Source organism: Myxine glutinosa, chromosome 3, assembly GCF_964187855.1.
Source record: "Myxine glutinosa chromosome 3, kmMyxGlut1.1, whole genome shotgun sequence".
Classification (NCBI taxonomy): domain Eukaryota; kingdom Metazoa; phylum Chordata; class Myxini; order Myxiniformes; family Myxinidae; genus Myxine; species Myxine glutinosa.
In genome coordinates, this window is record NC_136263.1 from 48,540,023 (window position 1) to 48,567,597 (window position 27,575).

Genomic DNA, 27,575 nt, shown 5'->3' on the forward strand with positions numbered 1-27,575 from the left:
TGGAAGCCAAAAAACGTTTATTTCCAAGATTAAAAACTCATTATGGTGTGTCTTAGAAAAAACTACAAAACTCAGGTAATTGCTATTCAATTGATGTGGTAAATATGAAAGACTTTTTGAAATCTTGAATGCAAGGTTGACACATTTATGGAAAAGCCCATTAATAACTGTAGCGGGTGGCCTGAAAGTCACTTTACGCCACACCCCCAAAACCCTCCAGAAAAGCATTCGTTCTTAAACCCTTGATATACAGGTTTTATTGTGCAGTACTTACAATAAATAATAAGTTATTGTGTCTGTACGTGTTGCATCTTCCTCCTTGCACCACTGAATCCATTACCAATGATGCACAGCGCCAATCCATGTCGGCAACACTCGGTTTATTCACAAATGATGGATGCCAGAGTTTCTTTCAACTGAAGATATTTTCATGCGAGTTTGCATAGTGGTCCACGGTATGCCAAGTTAACTGTCCCACTAGCTTGTTGACCTTCTCACTCGATGACCGGTCAACTGACGCCAACACAGCAGCGCACGTGTTTCCTCTTGATGCCGGTCTTCCACTGCGCTAGTCGTTCACAGTTCCTGTTTCAAAAGCTCGTTTTTCCCACTTTAACAGCGTCAGCTTTGGTGGAGAAGGTTTTCCAAAGCGTTCCACGAAAGCTGTCTGCACTTGAGAAATTGTTTGGCCTGTGTGTGCACTTTCGTGCACCCAAGCACAAGCAACCAACCGCTCTTCGACACTGTAACAACATGCGTCCGCCATGCCATCTAACTTCCTACTGACTCCCGTGTCAGTGAGTCAGTGTTGCCGATAACCACGGTGGGGGAGGGCGGAGGGAAAGGGAGGCAGGGAGGTGCAAGAAATTTAGCAGGAGTAAAGCGACTTTCAGGCCACCCTGTAGTGTGCTTTCCAAAAACGATAGTGTGCACAAGGTGGGGCATAACATAGTACAGGGAGTCCTCAACTTACGAACCAGTTGCATTCCGAACAATTTTTCTAAAGTCCTATGTTCGTAAGTCGGAACCCAATTTCCCATAGACTGTCATAATAAATGGTGGTTTGGTTCTTCAACCAAGTCAATAAAGCATATTAAACACGTAATTAAACTGAAATATTGTACATTTGCAATAAATTATAGTAAATAACACCCCCTTCAATCCCTCGCAACCGTATGTAATAAATACAATTCATAAACTGGAACGGCAGTCATTCGAACACATACCTCCGCCAGGCCAAATAGTTTACATTTTGTATCCCACTGATAGGCTGGATCCACATCGGGACCTTAACCAAAATCTACTCGGCTTGTTATTGTCACCTACCAAACGCATTCACCAAGTTATGTCGTAACCCGTCCATAACTTTTTGAGATGTTCTGCTATATATCATTTTTGGCCCCATCTCTAAATGGTGAAGAATCACTTAAACACATATCATATGCGGATGCGGATCTTCATCAAATAAAAAATTTATCATATGCGGACCCGAATCTTCATCAAAATTGAATCAATTCGTTCTTTTCTAACCTGTCCAGCAAGTTTCATCCGAATCCGTCCTTAATGTTTTGAAATACCGTAACTATGTATCGTTTTTGGCCTTATCTCTCAAAGGTGAGGAATCACTTTAAAAATTATAGTACGGGTACTGTATCCGAATCCGGATCTTTACCAAAATCGAATAAAACCTTGTCACCCACCCAACCTGTCCACAAAATTGTCTGAATCCGTGCATACATTTTAAAGTAATCCTGCTCACAAACAGACAGACAGACAAACAGGGGTGAAAGCATAACCTCCGTCCATCTTTGGTGGCAGAGGTAAACATACTGTAAAATAAAGTACAGTAACAATCAATGGGAAAATAAAAGTTTTTCACTTTAACATTTACATACCAGGAATCCTGATGCTGTCTTGCTTATCTTGGATGATTAGTAATTGGAGGAAGATATGAATGGTGAAGTGGACTTTTCTGGGGATTTTGGAAGAGAGTTTGGTGCACGTTTAGAGTCTGAATAGTTTGAAGGTGCCGGCTCAGTTTCAACTTTTCTGAAAAACATTGACCAGAGAACGTTGGACAGAAGCTTTCTTCTTCTCATCATAAATCTGTTTGTAACAGCTGAGGCCATTGTTGACAGTTCTAGAGACTGAGGCAAATCTAGAACAATTAACATCTTGTTCCTCAAAAAGAGCCAGGGCACTATCAATCATCCTGAATGCCTTAGCCATTTGCTTCGTCATGAATCTTTTGGGTGGGGGTGTCTCAACCACCTCCTCCGCGACCTTTTGTTCCTCCAGTTGCATGAGGTCTTCATTGGAGAGCTCTTCTGAATGGGAGGTCAGCAGCTGGTTCACGTCATCAGCCACTATTTCCAGCTCAAGATGCCTGCCCATTTCAACCAGATTTTCGGTCACCTGATCCACAGTCTCCTCAAACCCCTGAAAATCATTCACAAATTCAGGGCAAAGCTTCATCCACACTCCGTTCATGGTGGTCTGCTTCACCTCTTTCCATGACTCCCCAATATTCCTCACTGCATTGTAGATGTTGTAACCCTTCCAAAACTCCTCAAGGGTTTGGGCATCTTCTCCTTCTGTAGCCTTTGTTGCCTGGGAAAAGGTCCTACGGAGGTAGTACGCCTTAAGAGAAGCAATTACCCCCTGATCCATCGGTTGCAGTAAAGTGGTTGTGTTGGGGGGGAGATATAGAACCTTGATGTCCGGATGAAAATCATCCAGAAAAGTTGGGTGGCCAGGAGCATTATCCAAGATTAGCAATAGCCTGAAGGGCAGGTTATTCTTGGCACAATATAATTTAACCTCTGGCACAAAATGGTGCCAAAACCAGTCTTCAAAAAGGGCCAAAGTCACCCAAGCCTTGGGATTAGACTTCCAAATAACAGGCAGAGAAGCCTTGGACATGCACTTGAAAGCCTGAGGATTCTCAGAATGATAAACTAGGAGCGGCATAAGTTTAAAGTCTCCAGCTGCATTGCCACCAAGCAATAGGGTTAGACGGTCCTTTGCAGGTTTAAATCCAGGCCTACATTTCTCTTCCTTGGCGATGTAGGTTCGATGAGGCATCTTCTTCCAATACAGTCCAGTCTCATCCACATTGAACACCTGATGAGCACTGTATCCCTCCTCCTTAATAACAGCAGCTAATGTCTCTGGAAATTCACTAGCTGCTTTAGCATCGACACTAGCTGCTTCCCCGTTCACTTTAATGTTATGTAAATTGGCTCTCATTTTGAACCTATTGAACCACCCCCGACTAGCCATAAATGGTTCAACGTCACTAGAACCTTCACCGAGCTTATTCTTTAAGTCTCCGTACAGACCTTTAGCCTTTTCCTGGATAAGCACAAGGCTGACAGGCGCACGACGCTGGTTTTGGTCTTCAAGCCACAAAATCAGCAATTTTTCCATATCGGCAATAACACCACTCCTTTGTTTTGTTATTATTGTTGACTTCATGGGCGCAGATCCCTTTATATGTTGTAATATTCTTGTCTTGTCCTTGACAATTGTTCCGACCGTCGAACGATTAAGGTCTAACGAACGACCAATTTGGGATAGAGTTTCACCTTTATCAGAACGTTTTATAATATCCAGTTTCTTCTCCATTGTCAAGGGCCTGCGTTTCTTCGTTGCAGGAATATCACTGCAAAATTTATCAGCAATGATTAGGATCCGTTGTCACTAACAACGGTAAAATACGTGGCACTATGAATGCAAAAATGTCCATAAAGAAAACAGCTGCGAACAGTAGAGTACTGCACAGTGCACTGGATACCGCAGACCAAGCGACGCTCACTCTTTACATCTCGCGGAAGAAACATTCACGCACCGCCCTACCAGCAAGTGCTCTGTTGCACCGCCGAGGATCGCTTTGTAAGAGCGAACGTTAATATCTCGGTCATAAAAAAAAAAAAAAAAAAAAAATCTTATAGGGTTTTGGGTCGTAAATCCGGGTGTTCGTAAGTTGGGGACTCCCTATAAAAAAAAAAAACCACCGTTTAGAGGCCATTTTTCCCCGCAAAGCGGGGGTTGGCCTTTTCGGGGACCGTGGTTGTTGTTGTTTTTTGGTCCCCTTTTTGAAGCAATGTTTTACGGCCGGATGCCCTTCCTGCCGCCAACCCTGTTTGTCGCCTTTTACTACAAGCAGGGAATTACCAGTGAACTGGTACTCAATTAGCCGACCTCGGAAGGATGACAGGCTGAGTCAACCCCCCTGGCGTTAATTCAGCGATCGACCGGGATTCAAACCCAGGATACTTGGATCCTAAGCTGGCACCCTAGCCGCTAGCCCAACACCAGGGACTCCCTATATGTTCAAGAATTACAATTTAATGAAGATACTGTGATTTAATAGGTTTTGACATTAGAGGGCAGAAGTAGAATAGAGCAGGTATGTATATATTATATATCAGGAAATATGTACACACTTGTTTATTTTAGAATTTTTTTTTTTTTTTCTACACAGAGTCGAGGCTCGTGAAAGAGCTAAAAGGTTACATTAGGTTACATTAGGCAGTTGGGGTTATCCGTTGTTAAAAAAGGCACAGTCAACCAACAATTCGTATGAAGAATGACCTCACTGGTTTTGAAGCAAACCAATTTTGAAAGAGTAAACTTAGTATCAGGTGAGGTTTCATTTGCAATCCATGAACTTCCTCAAATCGATAATATTGTTGTGAAAATGGCTCCTAGGGGTTAATACTGCTTAGTATAGAGTAGTTATTTCCTTAACGTGAATGTCGAGCATAAGCGTAAAGTAATTCATTGTGATACAAGATATGCCTCACCTATATGTCGAGTTATATGACGTTTACCCATCCCTATGTCTGTTTCTAAAATTATCAATCTGTTTGGCCTCATTTGTACCATTCTACCCATTGAAATCAGTCATTTGTCTTATTTTAGAATTTGATAGGCCTTGCGGCACTATTCTAGGCGGCAAACACCGTAACGGGGCCATGTCATAACAGGAGCTATATATAGGTGGGAGTTCAGAGAGGTCATTCCTCCCACCAGACAGGTCCGCATTCAATGTGGAGTGAGCGGGGAGGGGCGTGGCATGTCATAGGTGATGCATGAACCAGAGGATGGATGGGTGGGAGCAACTTGTGAAAAGGGAGGAGGTGCCCCGAGAACTCGGCAGAGAAGACCGCTCCACTACACTGCTCGCACTCTGTGTAAGCTACACCTCCACCCAGCAGGCAACGCTTCTCCTCCTCCTCCCAGGCACCATGGCATGCAGGAACAGGGAGCCGACTTGCCAGCTACTAACTGGTCGGATTCTGGATAATGGCGAACCCCTTATCTACCAGCTCTGCTAGATTTACCAAATAACTCTCTTGTCTTGGCATTACCCCCTTTGTCTATCGTATTGTGTCAAGGCCTGATGAGGCATAGTTTTTTTTAAGGATTTCCTGTTTTGTTGTTGGTTCCGTGGGTGCATATATTCGTAGAGGGTTAAGGGGTTTGTGATTTACCATTGACTGATATTGCTTCCTTTCATTCCCCACCGATGTGCCATTCAGCTCATTAAATACACTTGGTCTTAGATGAATTCTGATCGTGGTGGTCTTCTTTGGTGATTAAAGTAAAGTCTGTTGAGGGATAATTGGTCACGGTTCATCACACCACATATCCGGTTCGTGTCGCACATCAGGTTCGTTCAGTCTCATTTGCACATGACGTGTGACGCCTCTTTGGTGTAATGCTGGGTCGAGTCAATTTGGACTTCATATTAACATCGTTTGTCATATTAACAGGTTTTCCAAATTACCGAGCCAAATTTTTTCTACTCGTCACATGACGATTGGCAGCTGTTTATAAAGAATAATGTTTATGCACATCTCCTTCATACATCTACAATTCAACTTTTAAAAAAGTTTATTGAAATTTGCCCTAAACAAGGGTGAAAGCTATTCAAAAATTTTGGGTTGTATACATTACTGATCACAGTAATGGACACTCACACTGACTCAAATCGGCCAGCGCCGATTGCCGATACCGTTATCGGCCCAGCACTAGAAGGTAGTAGTGGCCATTGTTGGGGGTCCATGCGTAGGTAGCGATGGTTTATGCCTGCAAAAACCGCGATTAGCTGGGGCCCACGGGCGACAAAAGTAGAAACGGTACACATTTTTAAATGCGCGAGTAGCTGGGTTACGCGAATTGCGAATCCACGAATGTCAAGGGTTTTACGGTATACAGATAGAATTACATGTACATCAAATAAAAAACGAATTTGCCCTCGGAAAGTACTATTTAACTACTTCTTTTTTTTTTAATCGTTAAAATTATTTGAACATCTTCCCTTAATTTTTTTTAACCTGCCATATTTTCGGCCCAACTAAAATGGTTGTGTGTTCATTTATTTGGAAAAGCACGAGGGTCTAAATTGCCCATAATTACTCGGAAAGCACTACTAATAGTTAACACACTGATTCAATATATAAAGTAGAAAACATCTCGAAATGCAACTAAAATTGTCGTCCGCGTCTGCTTTGTAAATTTGACGAAAACAATCACTTACAACATTTTTAATGTCAATTTTATTGTTCTCCACACTCTCATAATAAAGGTTTGTTGCATATTTGATAACAAAAGCTGAAATGGTAAATAAAGAAAGACGGAAGCGAATACAAAACCCAACTATCTTGCACTTCGTGGCGGGCGAGCTAATGTGGCTTAATTGGGCTTACTGTGACTTTACCCATTGATATTTTGACCCAATTATTAACCAGTGTTCTCTAAGTTTTGTTGAAAATTAATGACAAAAGCTGAAATGGAACGTTATCTATCTATCTATCTCTATATATCTATCTCTATATCTCTCTCTCTCTCTCTCTCTCTCTCTCTCTCTCTCTCTCTCTCTCTCTCTCTCTCTCTCTCTCTCTCTCTCTCTCTCTCTCTCTCTCTCTATATATATATATATATATATATATATATATATATATATATATATATATATCTCTGTCTCTCTCTGTCTCTCTCTGTCTCTCTCTGTCTCTCTCTACACACACACACACACACACACACACACACACACACACACACACACACACACACACACACACACACACACGTAGTGTTAAATTGCATATGTAATGCCCCTGTTGTCCAAAGGAATGGTTAGATGCAAAATGCATGTTTTCTGAAATGTACTCCCAAAGAAAAATACTCACCTTTTGGAAACCACACTCTGTGGTTTCATGTTATACATTTCAGTATGATCGCAGACATCAAAATTTCCTTCACTTTCTAGTTCAACTTCAATCTGCTCCATTCTACGGCCATTGCATAAAGAGTTGTCCTCGAGTTCCGGGCCTGCGGATGGTCGCCTTTTCAAATTGACGTCGATGATGCTTGATGAGCAAGGAACACCATCTTCAAATGATGGACAAAAAAAAAACAGCAACAGGTTCAGGAATTGTAGCAAAAAGTTAACAATGATTTTGTTGAAAATGAATAAAAACATTTTGAACAATAAAAGCGATACAGTACGATTTTTCAATATAATGGAGATAGATATCTCCCTATATGATTAGAAAATAGTCAATATGATTAGGAAAATTCAAAATAAACAGATTTATATCCAGGTCTAGCTCAATAAAGGAAACACACACCCTCAAATTGAACTACTACTACTACTACTGATCCGCATGCCCGACTAAGGGACGTAGCGACTCCCATAACTGTCGGTCTTCTGCCTTCTGCCAACATTCATGTGGGTTAAGGCCAATCTCTCACACTGGTGTAACCAAGAGAGTCTTGGGCCTCCTCGAGGACAGCGGACAGTTGGATCGGGTCGGAGACCATGGTAAAGATTCGTGGCAAATTCCAGGGAGATATGAGCCGGTACATGTCCACTTGAGCGGCGGATGTGTCCAAACAAGGAATAGCATCTCCTTTCAATACCGAGTGTGATCAGGTCGAGTCGAGTGACCTCAAATGGTCCTGTTTGAAACTCGGTCACACCATTGAACACCAAGGATGTGGCATCGACATCGCATTGGAAAGCTTGTAGGATATCTTGGTCCTTTTTCAAAAGTATCCAGGTCTCACAAACGTAGAGGAGAACAGGAAGGACGTATCAGCTTCTGTATACGGAGCTTTGATGGTAAACTAAGACAGTGCTGTTTCCAGACGGTGTCTGGTTGCCCCATGACAGACCAGCCATGTCAATTCGTCTACGGACATCAGCGCTGCATTATCCAGATGACTGAATAGTGGAGCCCAGGTAGGTGAAGTAGTCGAATGACTCCACAACTACACCGGATATACATACTGGTAGGGGGGATGGACCAATGGCAGCATTCTGTACCTTGGTTTTTTGCCATGAGAGTTATGGCCTCGGCTATTAGCAACCAATTCAAAGCGGTTGAAAACAGCTGGCCAGTGGACAGAGTCTCTCACAAATATGGCAGCATCATCTGAATAGAGTAGATCAGTGATGACTTCTCTACCGACATTGATTCCAAGCTGATCTGTACACCTTGACATTATCTAGCCCTGACGAACTCCAGAAGACGTGGGGAAAGGTGGAGACAGGTCGGTGTCCACTCTAACACAGGCTGTTGTGTATTCATGTAGGTTCCGGATCAAATTGAGAAGTGATGACGGAAATCCATTGCCTATCAGCATCTTCATACGGATGTCTGGTCAACAGAATCAAATGCGGCCTTAATGTCGACATACGCCACATTTAACCGGTGCTGAAATTCCCGATGAAGTTCTGCAAGAATATTGAGGGCTAGTATAGCATCCATTGCAGAGCTGTTTTGGGTGAAATCAGATTGCTCGGGGTGTCTACGTTGTAACAGGAGGAGGTGACTATGGTTCGGAAGAACATGAGCAAATACCTTCCCAGGGACTGAGAGCAAGGTGATCAGGTGATAGCTGCTGCAGTTAGAGTGGGGGCCTTTGTAAATGGAGATTATTACACCATTTTTCCACTCTGCTGGAACATGGCCAGAATTGCAGACATTTTTTTTTTTTTAAAGCCGGTGTAACATGTCACAAATTGGAGTCTCAGCACATTCCAGCAGTTCTGTGGTGATGTCACACCCAGCGGCTCGACCATTTTTGAGTTTCCTCACTGAACAGCGGACCTCAGACTGGGATGGAGGATTCACGCTCACAGCGACATCATCGCCAACTATGGCTACCTCTTCCTCCAAGTCGGAGTAGAGTGCAGCAGGGGGAAAGGTAAGAGCCTGCTCAAAATGTTCTTTCCAGGAGTTGGGGGTTTCCTCATTGGTGAGGCAGGGTGTCCCGCTTGCCTTCATGATTGGAATGCTGCTTTTGTTTTTATTTAAATTCTGACCAGTAATTTGGCAGGTCTAAATGTAGCTGAAGGCGAATATGCTTTCTTTATTGACATGCAATATGGATGTATGCATTTCATAAGCCATTTACTGGGGTTAAAAAGACTGGATTACTTTGATTAGTGCTATACATTTCATCCATGGAAAAAAGTGGTTCGATGTTTTTTCAGCCAATTTAAGTCCACTACGGGATATAGGTCTCCCAAGCCTTTGATAAAGAGGGGCACAAGGGTCTGCTCCACAAGCTTCAGTCGTATGGTATATCTGGAGGGATGCATTCAATCATTTCATTTCCTTGCAAATCGTAAGATGAAGGTGGTACTTGAGGGTCAATCTTCTCCTACTTGCTCCATAAATTCTGGTGTTCCACTGGGCTATGTCCTTGGTCCCATTCTGTTCAGAGAGGTCACTCCTCCCACCAGACAGGTCCGCATTCAATGCGGAGTGAGCAGGGAGGGGCTTGTGAACATGCAAACACCGGTCCATGAATTATAGTAAGGATTCAATGCAATTTGAGGCTGTTTTACTCCAGTAGGGTGGTTTATATTCAACTTACTGAAGTACAATGGCCTCAAATTTAAGGCACAGCCATGATATGATGGCCATCAAACAGGTCAACATTTCTACAGCAATGGAACTCCACCTCAATGTACTGCTGTAATCTGCGTGCTCCGATGACTACCAGCAGTAGTCAATTTGTAAAGAGCAGAAGGGTCGTCACCCATGCTGGAAGGGTAAAGTTGTACCTCAATCCGCAATGGCAAATGTGCTGATAATGCCAAAACCCTCAACAAGACATCACACGAGGTTACATAAACATCAAATTAAATTGATGGTTTGGGTTAAATAAAAAAATGGTTGTGCCATTTTGCTTAGATGATGCAATTATTGTCGTAATGGGATTTAGAACTGATAACCTGCACAATTTATTGTTTTGTTGAAGAATCATTTAATATTCGTAATGTTGGTTAAGTAAAGAACAGTGAAAATGTGAATGAGGTTGATAATCGTAGTACAAAAAAAATACATGGTATGGTGGGGATAAGCCCTGGGCACGCAAGAACATACTGCACTGCTCTGCATAGTGCCCCCTGCAGGTTAAAACAGGAATTTGTAAATTATTCAGGGTGCCGGCGATAACTCGCTTACTCTTCGTAAAGGACACTGGGATATTTAATGTTCACCAACTCATGATAGCAGATGGGACACCCAGTTTAACGTCCATCCAGTGGACGAGGAACACGTTGATGCGTCTCTCGGTCTGCGAAACACCAGGATAACAGTTTATAGGTGGGTCGAGAGTCAAACCCAGGCTAGACAGTTCACAGGCGAGTGCACATACCTCTCCTCCATCCTGCCAGTCCTGTTTTCCCATCACTTTCAGAACAAATTAAATTATTTATTATTCCAACATCAGCTGATCTGCCACTGCACTAAGTTGTACATTAATCACGACCACCAATCATTTCATTCTACATTCACATGTATTGTGTCTCTTACCCTGTACAGCGAAGGCCTCCCAAGTTCTACCTTCCATTTTGACCCTTACATTTTCACCAGACTTGTCTTTTGCAGTTTCCATCATGGACACGTATGGCTCAACCTTCACCACCGTTAGGTCGTCCAGACGAAGGTCTTCTTTTTCAATGACCATGTCAAACACGTCGGGCTCATTTTTCAAAACACTCATCGTGCCTGCGAAAATCACATCATGGATTAATGAGAATACCAGGTAAATGGGCCTTACGGAACATCATAAGGCTTTTTTTTTCTTCTTTTTTTTTGATACAGGATCGAGGCTCGTGAAAGAGCTAACATTTATCACACAAAAAAATCAGACACACAAAGTATATAATAAGGGGAGCGGTAGACAAGATGGGGGAGAGAAGGGGAAGCACATAAACACAACATTTGAGAGCAGGGACATCGGGAGATCTTGGGATGTATAAGTGAAAATGTGATGTATAGGTGTAAATTGAAGAACCACCTTTATATAGGTGTAAATAATAGGTGTAAATTGAAGGTAATCAAACGAATCGTTCCACCTTCATTGGATGTGTTTGGAAGATTTTCGTATTCCTTTTCCACTATTGCTACACCACCACCACTATCTGCAGTTGCTACACCCCATCACTGCTAATCTCCTCTGTAGACTCAGTCCACAAAGGCAACCAACTTTTATCGAGAAATTCTTCATACACCATTACCTCCAACAAAAGAGTAACCCATTCCTTCAACCGATCAATTACAATCTTGAGGTGTGACACCTCCATACATTCCCGACAGCAAAGACAGCCCTTTGTTGCTCACATCAAACATTTGTCACATTTATATTACTGTATAAAATAATACACTTGTTCATCCGTCCACCCATCCATCTGTGTGTAATGCTCCTTTCCACCCATTGGTTAGACAGCTGGCCTGACTCCACCCACAAATGTAACGTTAAAATCATAAGGTTGTAGCGGTTACCGGACACAATTCTCTTGTACCGGCCGGTGACGTAATCAGCGGGCGGTCACTCGGGTTGCATACCACGCCCCATTGAGAGGCGTGGCTTACTCTTTGAATTTGAAAGATATATTGCCGCTCGGCGTAGCCTTTTTCAGTGCATTCGTGCCGAGCTCGGAATAAACAGCTCAGTGAAAATCAGCTCGTTGTCGCGTCCATATTGTTGGAGTTCGACGTGAGAGCACAGCTCCACATTGGTGACCCCTTTTACGAACACGGCAATGGAGTCGACCGTTGCGTTGAAGCTCCCTGGCTTCTGGGAATCGCACGCAGCCGTCTGGTTTGCCCAAGCGGAGTCCCAGTTCGCTCTGCGGCACATCACGGCGGATGAGACTCGCTTCCACCACGTGGTCTCCGCGCTAAACGCCGCCACCGCCTCCCGGGTCTTGAGCCTTCTACGGAGCCCGCCGGCCGACGACAAGTACGGGGCACTCCAACGACTACTCCTCGGTACGTTTGACCTCACTGAGGCCGAACGCGCGCGACAGTTGCTCGATCTGCCTGAGCTCGGGGAGGCTCGACCATCCGAGCGCATGGACCACATGCTCTCCCTGCTCGGCGAACACCGCCCAGATTTCCTCTTTCGCGAGCTGTTTCTCCGACAGCTACCAGGGCAGGTACGCTTAGCTTTGGCTAACTCTGCAATCGAGGACCCTCGCGCCCTGGCTAAGGAAGCCGACAAATTTTTCTCGGCCGGCGGTTCTTCGGAGCGGCCGCCTGGAAAACTGGCCCGGCCGAGGCAACGCCCCCGCCACGACCGGTGCTGCCACCGGCCGATTCAGCGCCCCTTGCGGCTGCGGCCGCCATGACACCCCGTCGGCCGCACTCGCCACGACCGGCGCCGCAGCCACCATCGGGGCAGACCGTGTGTTACTACCACGCCAGGTTCGGGCAGAAGGCCAGAACGTGTCGCCCACCGTGCACTTTCGGCGGGTCGGGAAACGACCAGGCCGGCGCTCGCTTCCTGCCATGAGCGTCGGCCATTCCGGCAACCTTTTGTTCATCACGGACACCGCGCCCGGGCGGCGTTTCCTGTGCGATACGGGAGCGCAGGTGAGCGTTATACCCGCCTCGGGGCAGGACAAGCAGGCCGCGCTTTGCGGCCCCGCCTTGGTCGCCGCAAACGGCTCCTCTATTCGCACCTTCGGTGCACGCAGCATCGCACTCTGCTTCGGGGGCCAGCATTTCAAGTGGGATTTCGTCAAGGCGAACGTGCCCATGGCTTTAATGGGTGCGGATTTTCTTTGCGCCCACGGACTTTTGGTCGACGTAAAACGTCGTCGGCTCGTCAACGCGGAGACCTTCAGCTCTCTCGCTTGTTTGTTGAGCGGCTCCGCACCGACCAGGCTAGCCTGCGCGCTCCCGGCCGCGGACGACTTCACCCGCCTCCTCGCTGAGTTCCCCGCCCTCACGCTGCCGACGTTTTCGGCCGTCGCCGTCAAACACGGCGTCGAACACCACATTCCGACCACTGGTCCACCGGTCTACGCCAGGGCTCGTTGCCTCGACCCTGCCAAACTCGCCGTGGCCAAGGCGGAATTCGACGCGCTGGAGCGGTTGGGCATTGTGCGGCGCTTGAACAGCATGTGGGCCTCGTCCCTGCACGTCGTACCCAAACCGGGTGGCGGATGGCGACCGTGCGGCAATTATCGCTGCCTCAACGACGCCACCACCCCCGACCGGTACCCGATACCGCATATCCAGGACTTTCCCGCCCGTTTGGCGGGGCGGGTGATCTTCTCCAAGGTCGACCTTATTCGGGGCTACCACCAGGTACCTGTCCGGCCGGCCGACGTTCCGAAGACGGCTGTAATTACACCTTTTGGCCTCTTCGAGTTCCTCCGAATGCCGTTCGGCCTTAAGAACGCGGCCCAGGCCTTCCAGCGGCTGATGGACAGTGTGCTGCGCGATGTCACCTTTCTGTTCATCTACCTGGATGACATTCTCATCGCCAGCACTTCCCGGCGAGCACGTCCTTCACCTGCGCACGCTTTTTGCGCGCCTCAGCCAGCACGGCCTCATCATCAACCCGGCGAAATGCTAGTTTGGCGTGGCTGCCGTCGACTTCCTGGGACACCGCATCACGAAGCGCAGGGCCGTTCCGCTGCCGACCAAGGTGGAGGCCGTTAAAGGTTTCCCGCGCCCCCGCTCCGTCAAGGCCCTGCAAGAGTTTTTGCGTATGGTAAACTTCTACCACCGGTTCGTGCCTCGCGCCGCCCAACTCATGCACCCCCTGTACGAGGCCCTCAGGGGTAAGCCGGCCAAGCACGACATCGTCTGGACCGAGGAGATGGACGGGACGTTCACGGGCGCTAAGCTGGCCCTCGCCAACGCCACCATGCTGGCGCACCTGGCGCTCGATGCACCCATCGCCCTTACCACGGACGCTTCCGACTACGCAGTGGGCACCGTACACGAGCAGTGGGTTAACGGGGCTTGGCAACTGCTGGCATTCTTCAGCCGGCAGCTCCGCCCTAACGAGCGCAAATACAGCACGTTCGACCGCGAGCTCCTTGGCCTTTACCTGGCGGTTCGCCACTTCCGCCACCTTTTAGAGGGCTGCCCATTCACGTCGTTTGTGGACCACAAACCCCTGGTCTTCGCCATGGCCAAGGTCTCAGAGCCGTGGTCGGCTCGTCAGCAGCACCACCTCTCCGCCGTGTCCGAATTCAAGGACAATGCAAGGACAATGCTGTGGCCGATTGCCTCTCCCGGTCCGTCGAGGGCGCCGTCCACCTCGGCGTGGATTACGCCCGCATGGCGGCCGACCAGGTCTCCGACCCCACGGTGCAAGCCCTCCGGACAGCGGACACAGGCCTGCGGTTGTCCGACGTCCCCTTCAAGGACACAGGCACAGTTCTCCTGTGCGACGTTTCCCTGTGCCAACCTCGTCCCATTGTGCCCGCTGGATGGCAACGGCTCGTTTTTGAAGCCATCCACGGCCTTTCCCACCCGGGCCGGAAAGCGTCGCAGAAGCTCGTGGCAGCGAAATTCGTCTGGCACGGGCTCCGGAAGGACGTCCGCGACTGGGCCAATGCCTGTGTCACCTGCCAGCGGGCGAAGGTCCACCGGCACACCCAGGCCCCGTTGGCACCCTTCGACGTGCCCACGCGGCGTTTCGACCACGTCAATGTGGACCTGGTAGGACCCCTTCCCCCCTCGCGGGGCTTCACCCATCTCCTCACGATGGTGGACAGAACCACCAGGTGGCCGGAGGCCGTCCCGCTGACGTCAACAACGTCCGCCGACGTGGCGCAGGCCTTCATCGGCACCTGGGTCGCCCGTTTTGGCACCCCCTCGGAACATCTCCTTTGACAGAGGCCCACAGTTCACCTCTGAGCTTTGGGGTGCGGTCGCTCAGGCCTTGGGGGTCAAACTTCACCGCACCACGGCCTACCACCCCCAGGCCAACGGCTTGTGCGAGAGGTTTCACCACTTAATGAAGGCCGCTCTCAGGGCCAGCCTCCAGGACGACCGTTGGGCTGGCAGGCTCCCGTGGGTGCTATTGGGCCTCCGGACGGCCCCTAAAGAAGACCTCCAGGCTTCTACCACCGAGCTGGTCTACGGCCAACCACTGCGCGTGCCGGGGAGTTCATCCCCGACGCCACCGGCCCCTGGTCCGCGGCTCGCCAACGCTCGGTCCTCCAGGAGGCCGCCAGGAGATTTGCCCCAGTGCCCACGTCTCATCATGGCTGTCCTCAACCCCATCTCCCCCCAGCGCTTCACACAGCGGAGTACGTTTTTGTGTGCCACGACGCGCACCGGGGACCTCTCCGGCCGCCGTATGATGGGCCTTTTCGGGTCTTGAGGAGGGGTGACAAGTCGTTCGTCGTTGACATTGGCGGCAAACCGGACCATATCTCCGTGGACCACCTCAAGTCGGCCCATTTGGACCTCGACCAACCTCCACGGTTGGCCCTTCCTCCACGGCGGGGCCGTCCCCCGTCGACCAAGCCCCACGCCCGACCATCCGCCGCCAAGCCGCCTCCCACCCCCACACGAATCGCCAGGGGTCGTTTCGGCCGGGTCATTAAGGCCCCCCACAAACTGACTCTCCCTGTACAAGTGAATTCTGGGGGGGGCGCATGTAGCGGTCACCGGACACAATTATCTTGTACCGGCCGGTGACGTAATCAGCGGGCGGTCACTCGGGTTGCATACCACGCCCCGTTGAGAGGCGTGGCTTACTGTTTGAATTTGAAAGATATATTGCCGCTCGGCGTAGCCTTTTTCAGTGCATTCGTGCCGAGCTCGGAATAAACAGCTCAGTGAAAATCAGCTCGTTGTCGCGTCCATATTGTTGGAGTTCGACGTGAGAGCACAGCTCCACACGGTCCCCATTTTGATGAAATGTGAAGCGAAATACATCTTCAGAACTGTCATATTCACGATCGCCATGCCCTCTCTATAAGATTTTCCTTCAGTGTAAAACAACCAAAGCGACTGTTAAAAGGATCATAAAATATCAAAAGGTTTGGAAACGATAGGCATCACGGGCCTTGTGGAGGCCACAGTACGTAGAGGCCTCAACCTTCAGGCCTATGGTGTCAACCTATTGGAATCTATCCGAGCTAACAATGATGTGCTGTAAATGCATATAGGCAGTGCGCACGTTCCCCCCCCCCCCCCCCCCACAAGAGTGATTGAGGTAGCAGTCTGTTGCCTATACACCGCTCAAAGAACTATGTGGCATTCTCTCCAGCAAGGGCTTTTACCACGCAGATTCCACATTTCCTTGCCTTTTTATACACTTTTAACGGTGTATAAATGCATCAGGAAAAAGATAATTGGTTTAAGGTCGTTTATTGGCACAATTAGGCTGCTCATGGTCACTGGAGCGATGCAATTCCATGGGGTTTCCGCATATCTCGCGCGATTGTGAATTGGACAGGTGACCGTGCTGGACCATGTTTCAATCATCATGTCTGTGAAGTCAGTGATAGCATGATAGTGGAGGGGAAATCGATAAATATGCCACTGGTTCCATGAGGACATGAAGAAATATGTAATGATTGATGTGGGAATGCTCTTTCATAAGCGGGAGGAGGGGAGGACGGAGGTTTGGGGGTTTGGAGTAATTGGGAGGAGGGAGAGCAAGGATCGGACAGATTTTGGAGGGGGATGTTGAGGCTTGGAGGTAAGGGGCAGGAGGGGTTGAAGGCTTGGAGTGTGGAGGGGATCGAAGCCCTAGGGTTGGGAGGCAGACCTTGGGGCTTGGGTTTGTGAGAGGGTTAAGGACTTTAAGTCACTTGAAGGGAAAGAGTTGAGAACCTGGTCTCATTTTACATGGCACGGATGTTCTGCAGGTCCCTGCATGTTGTTTACAATCTTCCACTGTTCTCCTATTGACTCGCTCCCCAAACCATCTTCTCACTGCCTGTATTACTCAAAAAAAAAAAAAGAACATATCTCTCGACTAGCCGCTAAACCCAATTTAGGCCTCAAAATACACGCTTCAGAATAAGCAACACAATTACCCATGAATCTGCTAACCCCAGCCTTAAGCGATATGAAATACACCACACCATACATAAAATCACGATATTACAAAAAACAAACCGCGTTCTGCCAAATGAAGCGCCAAGTCTACTAACCGGAAGTCAGCTTCAAAAACCGGAAGTGCCAAATGATCAGGTCAGGTCAGAACTCCAGATGACTTGCTACCTGCAGTTAGTCAAATATTAGTAACGTGTTTAGGGTGCCGGCAATAACTCGCCTATTCTTCACAAAAGACCCCTTTGAGGTCTAACTATCACCAACGACCAGTCCTCTGGCTTAACATCCTTACAAAGTGACAGTGCACACCGCACACCCATTTTTGATGCCTCCACCTGCATACAAAACACCAATGTTAAAGTTTGTAGCTGGGTCATGATTTGAACCCAGGCTCAACAGCTCAAAGGTGAGTACGCATGCGCCAAACCTATCCTGCACGTTCGCCAAGAAGACAGACGTATAATTAAATGGTTTTTTGTTGTTGTTTTTTTAACCAATTAAATGTTACGAGCTGATGAGCAATTGTGTGCGTGTGTGTTAATATTGTGGTGCTGTGCACACACGATTCGTTTGCCAAGAAGGTAGGCCACAACGCGTTGTACAAACTGAAATGCTTTATTAACAGCTCGCACGTAAGCACTGGGCGGGCTCGACTATCGAGCCCGCATATATGTCCCGAGGCCACGCCTTGCCCCCGGGCGTGGCCGGTCGGCCGAAAGGCGGGGCATGTCCTCAATTCCACCCTGCGCCTCGTGACACCTTCGCTCCGGGCGTGGCCCGAGCTGCGCTTCCACGCCCGGACGCTCGCGCCACCCACTGGTGCACGTAATTATTTCCCACTGACGATGTGTCTGCCACACGCGCCCCCCCAGAATTCCCGCGCACCTGAAGGGTGAGCTTGCGGGGAAGCCGGATGACCCGGCCGAAACGCCCTCTGGCAATGCGTGCAGGGCTGGGGGGTAGCGGGACGGCGGGGCTGGGGGGTGCCGGGGGTCTGCCCGCCGGGGGGCGGCCTCGACGCGGAGGCAAAGCTGCTTGAGGGGGGTGGTCCAGGTCGAGGTGGGCCGGCTTGAGGCGGTCCACGGAGATACGATCCGGAGTACCGCCGATGTCCACGGTGAAATGCTTGTCCCCGGTGTCCAGCACGCGGAAGGGCCCGTCGTACGGGGGCCGCAGCGGTGCCCGGTGGGCATCGTGCCGGACAAAAACGTACTCCGCCGTGCGAAGCTCCGGGGCGACGTGGGAGGACGGGCAACCGTGGTGTGCCGTCGGCACCGGGGCGAATCTCCTGGCGGTCTCCTGAAGGGCGGAGCGCAGTTGCGCCGCGGACCAAGGGGCCGTGGAGTCGGGGATAAATTCGCCCGGTACCTGCAGTGGTTGGCCGAAGACCAGCTCCACCGAGGACGCGTGCAGGTCGTCCTTGGATGCCGTCCTGAGGCCCAGCAGGACCAAGGGGAGCCTGTCGGCCCAGCTACCGTCGCGGAGGCTGGCCCGGAGCGTGGCCTTCATTGAGTGATGGAAGCGCTCGCACAGGCCGTTGGCCTGGGGGTGGTAAGCCTTGGTGCGGTGCAGCTTAATGCCGAGCCCTTGCGCCACTGCTCCCCAGAGCTCCGAGGTGAACTGGGGGCCGCGGTCGGACGAGATGTCTGAGGGGGCGCCGAACCAGGCAACCCACGTGGCGATGAAGGCTTGCGCGACGTCAGCCGCAGCCGTCGCCGCCAATGGCACGGCTTCCGGCCACCGGGTGGTGCGGTCCACCATGGTGAGGAGGTGGGTGAAACCCCACGAGGGGGGCAGAGGTCCCATCAAGTCGACGTGGACGTGGTCGAACCGACGTTCGGGCACCGTAAACGGGGCCAACGGGGCTTCGGTGTGGCGGTGGACTTTGGCGCGCTGGCACGTGAGGCACGTCCTGGCCCAGTCGCGGACGTTCTTCCTGAGGCCATGCCAGACGAACCTCGCCGCGACGAGCTTCTGGGAGGCCTTCGTGCCCGGGTGGGACAGGCCGTGGATGGCGTCAAAAACCGGGTGCTGCCAGCCAGCGGGCACGATGGGGCGAGGCCGGCCGAGGGAAATGTCGCAAAAAGAGGGCAGTGCCCGCGACGTCGAACGGCACCTCGGTGACGCGGAGGCCCGTGGCGGCGGTCCGCAACGCCTGGACGTCGGGGTCGGCGGTCTGGTCCGCCGCCATCCGGGCATAGTCGATCCCGAGGTGGACCGGGTGTGCAACGGACCGGGAAAGGCAATCCGCCACCAGGTTGTCCTTACCCGCGACGTGACGGATGTCCGTCGTGTACTCGGACACGGCAGAGAGGTGACATTGCTGCCGGGCCGACCATGGCTCGGCGACCTTGGCCATCGTGAAAACAAGGGGCTTGTGATCGACGAAGGCCGTGAACGGGCGGCCCTCGAGAAGATGGCGGAAGTGTCGGACCGCCAGGTGGAGCCCGAGAAGTTCGCGGTCGAAGGTGCTGTACCGGCGTTCGTGCAGGCAAAGCTGCCGGCTAAAAAACGCCAGCGGCTGCCAAGCACCACTCACCCACTGCTCGTGCACCGTGCCCACCGCGTAGTCCGACGCGTCGGTGGTGAGGGCGATTGGTGCATCCGGCGCTGGGTGCGCCAGCATGGTGGCATTGGCCAAGGCCAGCTCTGCGCCCGCAAACGACGCGGCCATCGGCTCCGTCCAGGCGATGTCACCTATGCCCGGCTTCCCCCGGAGGGCCTCGTGCAGGGGGCGCAGGAGCTGGGCGACGCGGGGCACGAAGCGGTGATAAAAATTCACTATGGCCAGGAATTCCTGGAGCCCCTTGATCGTGCGGGGGCGTGGGAAACTCCTGACCGCCTCCACCTTGGCCGGTAAAGGGATGGCCCCGTGCCTGGTGATGCGGTGCCCCAAGAAGTCGATGGCGGTGACGCCGAAACGGCACTTCGCGGGGTTGATTATCAGGCCATGCTGGGCCAGGCATTCGAAGAGCGTGCGGAGGTGGAGCAGGTGTTCCTCCCAGGACGCGCTCGCGACTAGGATGTCGTCCAGGTAGACGTAGATGAAGGGCAAGTCGCGCAAGACTTTGTCCATGAGCCGCTGGAACGCCTGGGCTGCATTTTTCAACCCAAAAGGCATCCTCAGGAACTCAAAGAGGCCGAAAGGTGTGATGACGGCCGTCTTTGGTACATCGTCCGGTTGTACGGGGACCTGGTGGTAGCCCCGGATGAGGTCCACCTTGGAGAAAATGGTGGTGTTTGCCAACCGGGCGGAAAAGTCCTGAATATGCGGGACCGGGTAGCGGTCGGGGGTGGTGGCGTCGTTGAGCCGGCGGTAGTCACCGCACGGCCGCCATCCGCCGCCGGGCTTGGGCACAATGGGTAGAGGAGAGGCCCATGCGCTGTTGGAGCGCCGTACGATGCCCAGCCGCTCCAGTGTGGCGAACTCCGCTTTCGCCACGGCGAGCTTCGTGGGGTCGAGGCGGCGCGCCCGGGCGTAGACCAGTGGTCCGACGGTGGGGATATGGTGCTCCACCCCGTGTTTGACGGCCACCGCTGAAAAGGTGGGCCGCGTGAGTGCCGGGAAACTGGCGAGGAGGCGGGTAAACTCGTCCGCTGCCGGAAGCGTACAGACTAACTTCGCCGGGACGGAACCGCTCAGCAAGCCGCTTGGTAAGCCGCTCGGTGAGCCGCTCAGCGAGCTGCTCAGCGAACAAGCGAGCGAGCTGAAGGTTTCGGCCTGGACGAGGCGTCGACGCTTAACGTCCACCAACAGCCCATTCGCACAAAGGAAGTCCGCACCGAGCAGGGCCATTGGCACGCTGGCGGTGACGAACGACCATTTGAAGCGCTGCCCTCTGAAACGCAGCGAGAGGCAACGCTTCCCGAATGTGCGGATGGGTGTTCCGTTGGCAGCGAGCAAGGTGGGGCCCCGGCCCGCGGCTTGCTTGTCGGACGCGGAGGCAGGGAGGACGCTTACCTGCGCTCCCGTGTCGCACAGAAAACGAAGACCAGACGAGGTGTCTGTGATGAACAGGAGGCTGCCGGAATGGCCGACGCTCATGGCCGCAAGTGAGCGCCGGCCCGGTCGTTTCCCGACCCGTCGAAAGAACACGGCGGGCGGCACGCTCTAGCCTTGCGGCCGAACCTGGCATGATAGTAGCACCAGGTTTGCGGTGGTGGCTGCCGCGTCGGCTGTGCCGGCGGCGGTGGTGGTGGTGGCGGCGGCGGTAGTAGGCGGGGCGTAGCAGCGGCCACGAGGGAATCAGGGGGTGCTGTAGCCTCCGCACCGGGATCCACTACGGCAGCACCGTACACCGACCGCGTGTCGCAGGCCGCGAAAAATTTGTCCGCCTCTCCGGCCAGGGCGCGGAGTTCCGTTAAGCTCGAACCGGCCAGCGCGAGCCGCACCTGCTCAGGTAGCTGGCGGAGGAAAAGCACGCGGAAAAGGAAATCTGGGCGCTGGTCTCCAAGAAGGGACAACATAAAATCCATCCGAACGGACGGTCGTGTGTCGCCGAGGGCGGGAAGGTCCAGGAGGCGGTCGGCGCGTTCGGCCTCCGTGAGCCCGAACGTGGCGAGGAGACGTTTGAGCGCCGCGTACTTGTGGGCGCCCGGCAGGCGCCGAAGGATGGACACGACGCGGGCGGCAGTGCCGGGCCCGAGGACGGCGACCACGTGGTAGTACATGGTGTCATCCGCCGTGATGCCCCGGAGTTGGAATTGAGCTTCGGCCTGCACAAACCAAACGTCGGCTTGCGCTTCCCAGAACTCCGGGAGTTTGATGGCGACAGCGTTGGTAGCCATGGCGCGTTCAGGGGTCAGCTTCGGCTGAACCAGTCGGGGTCACCAGTGTGGTGCTGTGCACACACTATTCGTTTGCCAAGAAGGTAGGCCACAACGCGTTGTACAAACTGAAATGCTTTCTTAACAGCTCGCACGTAAGCACTGGGCGGGCTCGACTATCGAGCCCGCATATATGTCCCGAGGCCACGCCTTGCCCCCGGGCGTGGCCGGTCGGCCGAAAGGCGGGGCATGTCCTCAGTTCCACCCTGCGCCTCGTGACGCCTTCGCTCCAGGCGTGGCCGAGCTGCGCTTCCACGCCCGGACGCTCGCGCCACCCACTGGTGCGCGGAATTATTGCCCACTGACAATGTGTCCGCCACAATATAATAATATCCACTCAATACCTAATTCTGCCATTTTGTGGAGGATTTGAAAATGTCTACCTGTTGTGGAGATCAGAAACAAAGGTGAGGTAACGTATGAACTCACTATCATTTTTATGCTTGGATTACACGCTGCAAAGTTGGTGGTCACCCTGAAGCCGGTTTCCCTGCTTTTAACTACACTAGGGCATTGCCCGTACTATATCTATATCTAAAATTATATCCCCCCCCTCTATTTACATGAAATGGTTTGGTCCAAAGCGAACGGCTTGCGAGTACGGTGACAATCCCCCCCCCTCTATTTACATGCAATGGTTTGGTCCAAAGCGAACGGCTTCCGGAGTTTGGTAAAGAAATCGCCATCGCGTGCACAAACGCGCAGGAAAGCGAATGAATCGCAAATTCGGTTTTATTAGTTTTAAAACATAGTTTAACGCCAACATAGTTTGCAAACGTGAAATAAATGAATACGCTCTCAAATGTGCCATCCGAGGCAGAGTGTGTCCTCCACGATCGGCACACGCGATCGTTCGCTGCTCTCTGATTGGTTGAATCGTTTTTTGGACATAGCTCGGTAAGTAATTGTCCGATTAATATGAAACCTTGAAAAGGCACATCCTCGGGTCCCCAGCAATATACCTGGCAAGTTTCAAGTATATCGGACCGGTAGTTGTCGAGAAACAGCGGTCACAGACAAACAAACAAACGTACAAACGTACAGACGTACAGAGATTACTGGAATTATAGATAGACTAGGGCATTGCCCGTACTATATCTATATCTAAAATTATATCCCCCCCCTCTATTTACATGAAATGGTTTGGTCCAAAGCGAACGGCTTGCGAGTACGGTGACAATCCCCCCCCTCTATTTACATGCAATGGTTTGGTCCAAAGCGAACGGCTTCCGGAGTTTGGTAAAGAAATCGCCATCGCGTGCACAAACGCGCAGGAAAGCGAATGAATCGCAAATTCGGTTTTATTAGTTTTAAAACATAGTTTAACGCCAACATAGTTTGCAAACGTGAAATAAATGAATACGCTCTCAAATGTGCCATCCGAGGCAGAGTGTGCCCGCCACGTTCGGCACACGCGATCGTTCGCTGCTCTCTGATTGGTTGAATCGTTTTTTGGACATAGCTCGGTAAGTAATTGTCCGATTAATATGAAACCTTGAAAAGGCACATCCTCGGGTCCCCAGCAATATACCTGGCAAGTTAAAAGTATATCGGACCCGTGGTTGTCGAGAAACAGCGGTCACAGACAAACAAACGTACAGACAGACACACAGAGATTACTGGAATTATAGATAGATACTGGAATTATAGATAGACTAGGGCATTGCCCGTACTATATCTATATCTAAAATTATATCCCCCCCCTCTATTTACATGAAATGGTTTGGTCCAAAGCGAACGGCTTGCGAGTACGGTGACAATCCCCCCCCTCTATTTACATGCAATGGTTTGGTCCAAAGCGAACGGCTTCCGGAGTTTGGTAAAGAAATCGCCATCGCGTGCACAAACGCGCAGGAAAGCGAATGAATCGCAAATTCGGTTTTATTAGTTTTAAAACATAGTTTAACGCCAACATAGTTTGCAAACGTGAAATAAATGAATACGCTCTCAAATGTGCCATCCGAGGCAGAGTGTGCCCGCCACGTTCGGCACACGCGATCGTTCGCTGCTCTCTGATTGGTTGAATCGTTTTTTGGACATAGCTCGGTAAGTAATTGTCCGATTAATATGAAACCTTGAAAAGGCACATCCTCGGGTCCCCAGCAATATACCTGGCAAGTTAAAAGTATATCGGACCCGTGGTTGTCGAGAAACAGCGGTCACAGACAAACAAACGTACAGACAGACAGACAGAGATTACTGGAATTATAGATAGATAGACATGGCTTCCTGAGCAAACATGCTTTTCCAACACTACTTCCCCGTGGCCTCTGTACTCCATCACAGAATGGCAACACACGCACAGGGCCTCACACGGATAATTAGCCCCCGTCCCATGCACAGCCGGAGACGGGGTATTGTAACCACTTCTGTGTGTCTGTCTCTGTGTGTGTGTGTGTGTGTGTGTGTGTGTGTGTGTGTGTGTGTGTGTGTCTGTCTGTCTGTGTCTGTCTGTCTGTGTCTGTCTGTCTGTCTGTCTGTGTCTGTCCGTGTCAGTCTGGGTCATAACTTTTTATCATTTGAGCTATTGTCATATCAAATTTTCACCAAACCTTTATTATTATGATAATACGGAGAAGTCAATTTAATAATATTGTCAAAAGGTTAAAGGTCAGCATCACCTAAAATCAGCAATTTTCATCCAATTGACCTGAAATTTTAATTTACCATTTGAGTTTGGTCATGAAATTTTCAAAGGTTTATTATGAGAATATGGAAAAGGCAAATTAAGAATTTTGTCAAAAGGTCAAAGGTCAGCATCACCTAAAATCGTCAATTTTTATCTGATTGACCTGAAATTTTAATAATTTGCATATTGGGTTACTGAGTTGGTTCACTAATCAAAAGGTAGGAGTCGATTGTTTGTTTGTTTTATATCAAAATGACAAAGGGTCAAAAGTCGAGGCATAAAATCATCAATTTTTATTTTGTATAAAAAAAAAAAACTTTTCGTTATTTTGACCATACAGAAGAAGAAGATGACTGAATGCAAACGGACGCAGACTGGCTTTGCATTTTCACATGCTTTCTAGTTTATTGAACTTGCAAATGAAATCCGACAACAGAACATCTTCACACAGGTGTTTCGAGCCAGTCCCATCGGCAGCATTTCTTTATTCCGGTATCGATTACCTTCACGTCGCAGTCACCTGGCTATTCTCTACCACGACCACATTCACCTGGCTATTCTCTACCACGACCACATTCACCTGGCTATTCTCTACCACGACCACATTCACCTGGCTATTCTCTACCACGACCACATTCACCTGGCTATTCTCTACCACGACCACATTCACCTGGCTATTCTCTACCACGACCACATTCACCTGGCTATTCTCTACCACGACCACATTCACCTGGCTATTCTCTACCACGACCACATTCACCTGGCTATTCTCTACCACGACCACATTCACCTGGCTATTCTCTACCACGACCACATTCACCTGGCTATTCTCTACCACGACCACATTCACCTGGCTATTCTCTACCACGATCACATTCACCTGGCTATTCTCTACCACGACCACATTCACCTGGCTATTCTCTACGACGACCACATTCACCTGGCTATTCTATACCACGACCACATTCACCTGGCTATTCTCTACCACGACCACATTCACCTGGCTATTCTCTACCACGACCACATTCACCTGGCTATTCTCTACCACGACCACATTCACCTGGCTATTCTGTACCACGACCACATTCACCTGGCTATTCTCTACCACGACCACATTCACCTGGCTACTCTCTACCACGACCACATTCACCTGGCTACTCTCTACCACGACCACATTCACATGGCTATTCTCTACCACGACCACATTCACCTGGCTACTCTCTACCACGACCACATTCACATGGCTATTCTCTACCACGACCACATTCACCTGGCTACTCTCTACCACGACCACATTCACCTGGCTATTCTCTACCACGACCACATTCACCTGGCTACTCTCTACCACGACCACATTTACATGGCTATTCTCTACCACGACCACATTCACCTGGCTACTCTCCACCACGACCACATTCACCTGGCTATTCTCTACCACGACCACATTCACCTGGCTATTCTCTACCACGACCACATTCACCTGGCTATTCTCTACCACGACCACATTCACATGGCTATTCTCTACCACGACCACATTCACCTGGCTATTCTCTACCACGACCACATTCACCTGGCTATTCTCTACCACGACCACATTCACCTGGCTATTCTGTACCACGACCACATTCACCTGGCTACTCTCTACCACGACCACATTCACCTGGCTATTCTGTACCACGACCACATTCACCTGGCTATTCTCTACCACGACCACATTCACCTCGCTATTCTCTACCACGACCACATTCACCTGGCTATTCTCTACCACGACCATATTCACCTGGCTATTCTCTACCACGACCACATTCACCTGGCTATTCTCTACCACGACCACATTCACCTGGCTATTCTCTACCACGACCACATTCACCTGGCTATTCTCTACCACGACCACATTCACCTGGCTATTCTCTACCACGACCACATTCACCTGGCTATTCTCTACCACGACCACATTCACCTGGCTATTCTCTACCACGACCACATTCACCTGGCTATTCTCTACCACGACAACATTCACCTGGCTACTCTCTACCACGACCACATTCACCTGGCTATTCTGTACCACGACCACATTCACCTGGCTATTCTGTACCACGACCACATTCACCTGGCTATTCTGTACCACGACCACATTCACCTGGCTATTCTCTACCACGACCACATTCATATCCACAAAACGTCCTTTCATTACACTTACACTCCCATGTACCCACCATGTACTCCCATGTACCCACCATGTACACACCATGTACCTACCACGAGCATGCTCGGTTTCACAACGGCGGAACACAGGAATACTGCTTGACAAAGCTGTCATTGCGGAAATATCTGCCGGCCAATCAAAACGTCTCTCAGGTGAACCGGTTATCGCGAGATTTACGATACGCCGCGATATCCGGTCCCACGTTCATGTTTTGAAAATAATAAACAGAGGCACAAATCTATTCATAAATAAATTTTACTGTTCTGAGATATAAATTTGGGCATTTATATATTTTTAACTTCTTGATGGTTAAAGAGCAACGCTGTATGCACAATGTATTAACCCAGGTACCGATATCCACTCCAACCACCTACCATAGGAATGTAGCAGCAAACCATCGACAGTACAAGCAAATAAATTAAATTAAATGTTTTTAAGATTTCCGACTTTTTTTTTTTTGCTTTGATATTTTACCTCTTTCGTGTCGAAGGTCCACAAGAGATCCACGTGGTTGTGGTTCTTGCACGAGTCTATTTTTAAAATGTGCACCCATTGGTCAGACAGC

The 27,575-nt window shown here is 50.3% G+C and overlaps 1 protein-coding gene across 6 annotated transcripts; it reads right to left on the bottom strand.

Annotated features, from left to right (window-relative positions):
- On the bottom strand, window positions 1-27,563 carry LOC137423601 (tigger transposable element-derived protein 1). 6 transcript variants are annotated; one of them, XR_013622821.1, is made up of 5 exons: window positions 27,485-27,563; window positions 10,842-11,036; window positions 7,200-7,401; window positions 1,896-3,664; window positions 1-782 (listed from the first exon to the last, which is right to left on the bottom strand). XR_013622821.1 is itself a non-coding variant. In XM_078774018.1 (4 exons), exons 1-4 carry the CDS (start codon window positions 27,561-27,563, stop codon window positions 2,041-2,043), a joined length of 2,100 nt encoding a protein of 699 aa, XP_078630144.1. In that variant the 3' UTR covers window positions 1-2,040. The 6 variants fall into 6 exon arrangements, 4 of the variants coding, with proteins under 4 accessions (XP_078630144.1, XP_078630145.1, XP_067967026.2 ...); XR_013622822.1 differs by lacking the exon at window positions 27,485-27,563 and adding an exon at window positions 27,064-27,158; XM_078774018.1 differs by having other exon boundaries at window positions 1-3,664.
- Window positions 27,564-27,575: the final 12 nt, after the last annotated feature.

Excerpts from the sequence above, each read along its gene's own strand:
- LOC137423601 (XM_078774018.1), bottom strand. The coding sequence starts at position 27,563 with ATGGGTGCACATTTTAAAAATAGACTCGTGCAAGAACCACAACCACGT. Across the intron at positions 7,402-10,841 it reads GGAGGCCTTCGCTGTACAGG|ATGGTGTTCCTTGCTCATCA; the intron begins GTAAGAGACACA and ends CATCATTTGAAG. Across the intron at positions 3,665-7,199 it reads CAGAGTGTGGTTTCCAAAAG|TGATATTCCTGCAACGAAGA; the intron begins GTGAGTATTTTT and ends TAAATTTTGCAG.